The 7,236-nt window shown below is 41.3% G+C and overlaps 1 protein-coding gene across 3 annotated transcripts; it reads left to right on the top strand.

The window, feature by feature from the left end:
• Positions 1–241: 241 nt before the first annotated feature.
• On the top strand, positions 242–4,985 carry LOC117749281 (Golgi reassembly-stacking protein 1-like). Of its 3 annotated transcripts, XM_034559572.1 has the most exons (10): positions 481–498; positions 1,054–1,134; positions 1,550–1,623; positions 2,033–2,236; positions 2,731–2,817; positions 2,929–3,059; positions 3,142–3,253; positions 3,335–3,452; positions 3,542–3,664; positions 3,972–4,985. In XM_034559572.1, exons 3-10 carry the CDS (start codon positions 1,612–1,614, stop codon positions 4,232–4,234), a joined length of 1,050 nt encoding a protein of 349 aa, XP_034415463.1. In that variant the 5' UTR covers positions 481–498; positions 1,054–1,134; positions 1,550–1,611; the 3' UTR covers positions 4,235–4,985. The 3 variants fall into 3 exon arrangements, with proteins under 3 accessions (XP_034415461.1, XP_034415462.1, XP_034415463.1); XM_034559570.1 differs by lacking the exon at positions 1,550–1,623 and having other exon boundaries at positions 242–498; XM_034559571.1 differs by lacking the exons at positions 1,054–1,134; positions 1,550–1,623 and having other exon boundaries at positions 271–498.
• The last annotated feature ends 2,251 nt before the right edge of the window (positions 4,986–7,236 follow it).

Here is a 7,236-nt window from a genome sequence, read left to right as displayed (position 1 = left end):
GAATAAAAAAACACAGTGACAGTGTTGACCTTTTATAATTGTATGGTATATTGTAAGGCTAAAATGCCAAACACATTTCTCAGTACATTTTGTATTAAATATCCAAATGCACATTTTTCCTGAATAAAAAAAAGCATGTGCAACTGGTTGTATGTTGCCAGGCAACCGTGTGGCAAACGGCAGGCAAGGACAGCTAGTCAATAACCGAGTGCATGACGTCATCGTGGCAATCAAGCTCAGTACGGGCTCGATGTTTCTGACATCTTTATTTATTAGCTTTGTCTCGCTCTGAAGCGGCCGCTTGTCGACCTGCCTCGGCTATTCGGCGCTAGCGAGCTTGAATCGGCTGCACAGCCTTCAGTAATGCCTTCCAACGTTGCTCTACCTCAGTGACATTACGTCTGTATTACTTCGCAATAACTGTCGCGGGCAATGGGGCTGCCGCAGAGCTCGTTCTTGTCAGACGGGGGAACTCACAGCGGATATCATGTCCACGGGGTACGTATCGCAGTGCAAGGTTAGCCAACAGCAGCCCTCGGACTGTCCCCTTGACGTTGCAGCTCATTTTCTGAATCTGGGTTTCCCTTTTTTTTTAGCTCACCGATATGGTCACTCTATGTCAGTCCTGGACAAAGGTCGCTGCGTTTATCGGTGAAGAAACACAGTCACTAGTTTTTAATTGTCGGGTTATTACGTGTAGTAACTACTCGCAACACCTTCCATGGTTTCCGCCCATGATGAGGTGGCATTTGGCATCCGCCCAGACTGTAGTTTAGCTTAGCTGGAACACCGTCACGGTTCAGAAGCCGCCCACTGCGGAACCGGATACGAGTAGCCTCCGGATACACGATACCGGTCGCTACAGTTACATTATCAACCTGCCAGCTATGCGAGAACTCGCAACGAGGCTCCCCAAAACTCTGGCCAATGCAATATCTTTAGTTGACACATGGGGGCGACTATCACACTGTACCCTTTATGTCAAATCAGCTGTACGTCCATGGCCAAATCTCATATGTTTTTTTGTTTAAAAAAAAAAATATCATATTTCAGGTTCAAGATGACTCGCCAGCTCTGAGGTCTGGTCTGGAGCCCTTCTTTGACTTCATTCTCTCCATAGGAAACACACGCCTTGTAAGTAGAGTATATTGAGGTTTGGGATGTCCACTTGCCACCTATGGATGGGCCCATATGCGTGCTATGACGGGCCCTAGTGCACACTCTTCACAGTACTAGTTATGAAGCACAGACAGACACACACCAATGGCTGTATTACCAACAATGTGTTGGATCTTACAGTCAATGAGTTACTGAGGCTGTTGTGTTTGGAATCCCTCTCTCTACAGGACCCTTAGAGAGAGGGTCAACTCACCAAATGTAAATGTATTACCAAACTACACACGTTAAATGGCGTTGAGGACTAAATTAGTTTAGAAGTAGCATTTTAATGACTGCAATCAAATCAGAGAAAGTGATGATTGTATTTTGCTGTGGATGTTGACGTAAGAAATGTTGCCATTTACTTGATAAGGACTTTTTCTGTGATCAGTTTTAGCTTTCCAATTTGATGGAACTCGGCTGCAGAGGGATCCAACATGCAACCACGTAGCTATGAATCCCAAGGTGTTGGTATACCTTCACTTATCATGACAATCCACTGATCTATCCCTGCAGTGGCATTTTGAACCCTTATCTATAAACTGGCATCAGTAGAGGTATATGTTTGTCAATTGTCTTAAGTCTTATGTGAAGTTGCAGTTTCATATACTATTTTATGGGACCCCAAAGATTAACTTCTTTGTTTCGGTCTGGTCCCGTTCACTCATTTTGGACTGTTTGAATACACATTGATGTGTGTTTCTGTGCTGTGTTTTTACTGCAAACCAAGATTGACAGCCTTTTGTTTTGTTCCCAACAATAACATTTAAACATCAGGTCTGAATTATAACCTGGGCCGTGCAGTCTGTTTTACATGGAACTGGTTTGCCGGTTTCCTAGCGCTGACACAGTGGAATTATTCTTGTTTCTCCAGAATAAAGAAAGTGACTTGCTGAAAGATCTTTTAAAAGCCAATGTGGAGAAAGCAGTCAAACTTGAAGTGTACAACTCTAAAAGTCAGCGGATGAGGGAACTGGAGGTGATACCCAGTAACATGTGGGGTGGTCAGGGTCTACTGGGCGCCAGTGTCCGCTTCTGCAGCTTCGAAGGAGCCAATGAGAACGTTTGGCACGTTCTGGTAAGTAAAGTCTAGCCTTAATACAGACCATTCTTTGACTTTCTCTGTTTACACTGTGCAAAATAGATACATTTATTCTGGCTGTATATATAATATTCAGTTATTGTAGACTATTACATTTCTTTACTGTTTTATTATTTATATCAGTTTTCTTTTAATTTCTGTCAAATATTTTACTATGTCTCTTGCACTTTACCCATTTGCTGCTTTAATCCTGTAAATATCCCCACTGCGGGACTAATAAAGGAATATCTTATTTTATCTTAACTCCTACTGGCTTGATATAAAACAGTTTTTATTGTTCGAGCCAGCACGTTTTTCTTTTAGTATTTTCATTTAAGTTAGGAGAAAAGTGCCAGGGCATCCTCACCATTAATAAAGTGATATACTTGTAGGATTAGTACCTCCCTAATTTGGTAACACCACATGGAAATATTATGGTATGTTGAGAGTGATTTTGAAATATAAATGACTTCATAACCATCCCTTTTCAGGATGTGGAAGCCAATTCTCCTGCAGCATTGGCCGGCCTTATTGCCCACGATGACTTCATAGTAGGAGCTGATCAGGTGTTGCAAGATGTAAGCTTCTTTTCTTTTTTTATTCATACAAATGGTTGTAATATGATACGATTATTCGTATCATACAAATGCTGTGCAAAATCTTAAATTCCTGTTTTTTTTGTGTTGCAGTCAGAGGATTTCTTTTCTTTGATTGAAGCCAATGAGGGGAAACCTCTGAAGCTGCTGGTGTACAACACACAGACTGACCAATGCAGAGAGGTGGTGGTGACTCCAAATGGTGCATGGGGAGGAGAGGGAAGGTAGGTATCATGTCACCTGTAGTATATATGTGCAGACACAATACACATTTATAATAATACCCTTGTTTTGTTTGTCTTGTAGCTTAGGCTGTGGCATTGGCTATGGCTACTTGCACAGAATCCCAAGTCGTCCAGCTCTGCCTCAATCCTCTATGATTGACAGTGAAGAGCTGGTTGCAAGCGACCGCACTGAGGTACATGGTATCACCCTTAAATGTCCCCTGGTAGTTACATAGTTTCTTCCCTTATCTAAAAAACAAGTTCTTTCTTCGCAGATGCCTCCAGTGGATGCATGTAGCCCCTCTAGCGTCAGGGAAATAGATTTGAATCAAATCGAAGAAGCTTTGCAGGACATGTGTGTACCCTCGTCTATTCAGCCAGATGTTGACATAGGTAACCATATTTGAAGAAGCATTCATTTTGTTTTCATTGTCTGATTTAGTTGACCTGTTTTCACACAGAATAAAATGTATGAATTGCAGATATTTCCAACATACCCAAAGCAATTACTCCGGACTTGTCCGACGCGGTTTCCACCAATGATATGGGCCAGAGCTCCCTGTTGGTTAATTATGGAGACGACTCTGGTGATCAGTGTAGCTTCGGTAAGTACCTCTAACCACTACAGCTAATTTAATTGTGCAGCTGAACGGAACAATTACATGATTTCAATGCCACCCAGCTCGAAATATTTTTATTTTTCAAACCAGCTATTGTTTGCACGTCTGGGTTCAATGACTCAGTTCATAAACTACTATTTTTGTCACATAAAAATAGTCCTCCCAAGTGATAGATTTCTGAATGCTTGTGCAACACAGCTAAAAGAAACCAACAGCAGCGGATTTCTAAAACAATGTATCCTAAGGTGTAACCTTCCTTTAACTGCTTGTTTGTTTATGTATTTCTTGACAGATACCTCATCTGTTGACCAAAGACCTTCATCCCTAGAGAGGGACGAGGACTCAGACATCCAGGAGACTGAGCGGGAGGATGTCTTTGACCCGATCACTCACACTTCTCTGAGCAGAGAGGATGACCTCGCAGGCCTTGAAGTCACTACAGAGCACCTGAGTGACGCGAGTATCCCAGAGGTGCAAAATACTGGTTCTGAGCCCTCAAGCTCAGTGAATATTATCGTAGAAGAGACGACTGAGACTGCTGCGTCAGACAGTTAGGAAGACCAGAGTATGAGCAACCTGTTCCACTCATAACTGATGCCTGTCGCATTAGAGGGGATTTAGAGCACATTAGGATACAGAATGCTTCCATTATGATTGTAAGTTACATCACTGTAACTATGTTTTCATTTCAAAGAGTTTATTATTATTCAGGTGCCATTGCTGCATGCTGAATTGCACATTTCAGAGAGATGGTAAGTTGACAGGAAAATGGGTAATACAATATAAATGTACTCTTTAATTTTGGCATACTGTCTCAACATCAAGTATGAAGCCTGAGTTGATTCTTAGTTGTGTTTAAAGACATCCTAGTTTGCACTAACAAGGCAAAGGTGACTCATATTTGATTATATAATTTATTTTGTAGTTGCTCTGACTATAACCACCTGCTGAATAGTATGAAACGCTATTAGAAAGAAAAAAAGTTTGAGCTGGAGATCCATCATGTGCTTTTGTTTGGGGTGGAGGTTTTTATTTTTGAGTTTGAGATGAATACACGTGAAAAGATTTCTTAATCTCAGGCATTTACCATTTATGCCACTTTGCCTTGCGTCTCATTTTAAATACCCGCCTTTCTTATGTGTAGGTTTGACTTTTGATTGGTGTGAATGAGTGAGCCATGTTTGATGCAGCTCTCATTGTTTTCTGTTTCTTCTCTTTATATCGATTTTAATTAAATTATGTTTCCGATTTTTATGGATGGACAAAACCATTCAATAATTTATAAAAAGAAGATGCTCAAGATAAACCTGCAGTAGTCTATTTTTTTTACCCTATTAGGTGTATGAATAACTAGAACGATTAAGTCTCAGCATTTAGTGTAGTTTAGCAACTGAAGATAAGATCAAGCGACAGCTCACACACACAGATATATATATATACACATATATGTGTATATGTATATGTATGTATATATATTCACTCTCTATAAAATGTTCTACAATGTTGATGTCACTTCATGCTTTGAGACAGCAGGTGTCAGCAGACACCTCATTATAGATCCCAACCAGGAATCAGTTTTCTGCCATTGCAGCTTCAAAATTGATGTCAAATTCAAGGTGGTCTGTATCATATGAGCAATAAGGAATGGCGACATGAAGCCATACTATATTTTTGAAAGAAACTCATCTCCTCTGTGAACTCTTCAGGGATTTGTTTGTTTCGATCGAGTAGAACAGAAGCAGCTTGCATTAGGAGGGAAACTTGACAGCACTGATGCCTCACAGACAGTGACATGATGCATCATTTGTACTGTTCATATCTTCCAATGCTGCATAGATTCAGGTTTGCTGGGAAATCCCTCTTCAAAAAGGTAAATCAGCAGCAAATAGGGGACATAAACAAAAATAATATAGATATTCAGACAAGGAAAGGATGGTTCTCTTGCTCCTGATGTAAAGACCTTTTGTTTGCATTCTATTTTTCTATTTGATCTCACCCCCTGTGGATCCTTGTGTTCTTACACATGGGCTGTATGCAGCATCAATCATTACTGATATTCACACACACACATTACAATGTATTCTCTCTTTTTGTATCCTTTGTAATTCTATATCAGAATAACCGAATATTGGTGAGACCCAGAAAATGCAAAAAAGAAAAAGAAGCTAAGCAGGGAAGATACAGTAATAGAGGGGGAATACGCCTCAATTATTTACCGGGACCCTCCTCAGTTGAAGGGGGGGGGGGGGCATTAAGGGAGAGAAAAGACGTGGGGGAAGAAATACGAGGGAGATGCGTTTGTCTTCGTCCAGCAGAGAGCGAGCACTGTTCCTCCGGCACACCTGCATGTGTGTTAAATGCAGGATTATATTACTAAGATGAATATGTAGCAGCTCAGTAGCTTTAACTCTGCCTGCACTCTGAAATGTAATATTATCAATGTTTTTGCAGAAAAATAAATGCCTCACGCTTCTCAAATCAACAGCACACAGCCAGATGTTTTTGTACTTCTTATCTTTGGGTGAATACGACGTTTCATTGCGTTGCCTCCATGTTACGTTTGCAACATGAAGATAGCTTTATTTGAAGAAGCAGCCTGAGGCAAAAGCCGGCAGCTGCGTGCCGGGGGAAGCCAAGAGGTGAAGTATAAAGGGGGCCACCTCTGGAGGAACATGCTTTGCCTTCATTTTCTCCCTTTTCTGAGACTGTTTCAAAGGACACTGTGACGCAGATGAACCCACTTGTCAGCTTAGCTTTATCTCAACCCCTGAGAGGCTCGGCTCACAGGCACCAGCATAGTGCCCGTTGCCTCAGCCTGTCGTTGCAGCATGACAAATTGTGAAAAAGAATTACTAGGAGAAAAGGGGAGGGGGGGTTGCGTGGATGGAGAGAAAGGAAAAACGAGCGAGTAATTGTTTCAAACACAATGGACACACGTCTCCACTTAAAAGTGCATCTCACCCTTTTATCCCCTGACTGATGTGAATATGCAGGTTGACACAATGTCGCTATAGGAAAACGGTTAAATTGGCATATTCAAGTGAAATTAAATTAAATACAGCCACTTGTTGGTTCATATATGTGGGCACAAAGCCCCAGGCCACTCACAGACTTCTATTTTTAGTTTTTGCCACCATCCCATCCAAATTACACATATTTGGATGTCATGTAGCCTATATTTGGAAGTGGGAGCTGTATTTTGACACAAGTGTCATGCAGTGTTCCTCACAGTGTGCACAGCAGAGTCTGGGAATAATCTCAGTCAGTGCCGTCTGTGTTCCACCACCAATATACAGGTCGTTATTACATTCATTCATGCTCGAGGTCTATAATTCTATGGAGCCTGAGTCATTATCGTTGGCTTCTATTTGTACAGAAAACGGTTATTTGCTCCCTGTAAATATTGCATTTTCTCCTAAATTATTCTTCAACAAATGGACTAACCTCAGGGGGAGCGTTCAAGTGAAAAATGAACCCCTCATGTTGGTCACTGTCTTCAAAAACAACCCTATATGACTATTTGAAAAAAGGAGCCTTTACTGGATAGCTGTCCGTAG

Source organism: Cyclopterus lumpus, chromosome 20 (assembly GCF_009769545.1).
Source record: "Cyclopterus lumpus isolate fCycLum1 chromosome 20, fCycLum1.pri, whole genome shotgun sequence".
Lineage (NCBI taxonomy): Eukaryota > Metazoa > Chordata > Actinopteri > Perciformes > Cyclopteridae > Cyclopterus > Cyclopterus lumpus.
The sequence above is the reverse complement of the archived record's forward strand: the minus strand, read 5'-3'. Positions and strand labels throughout refer to the sequence as shown.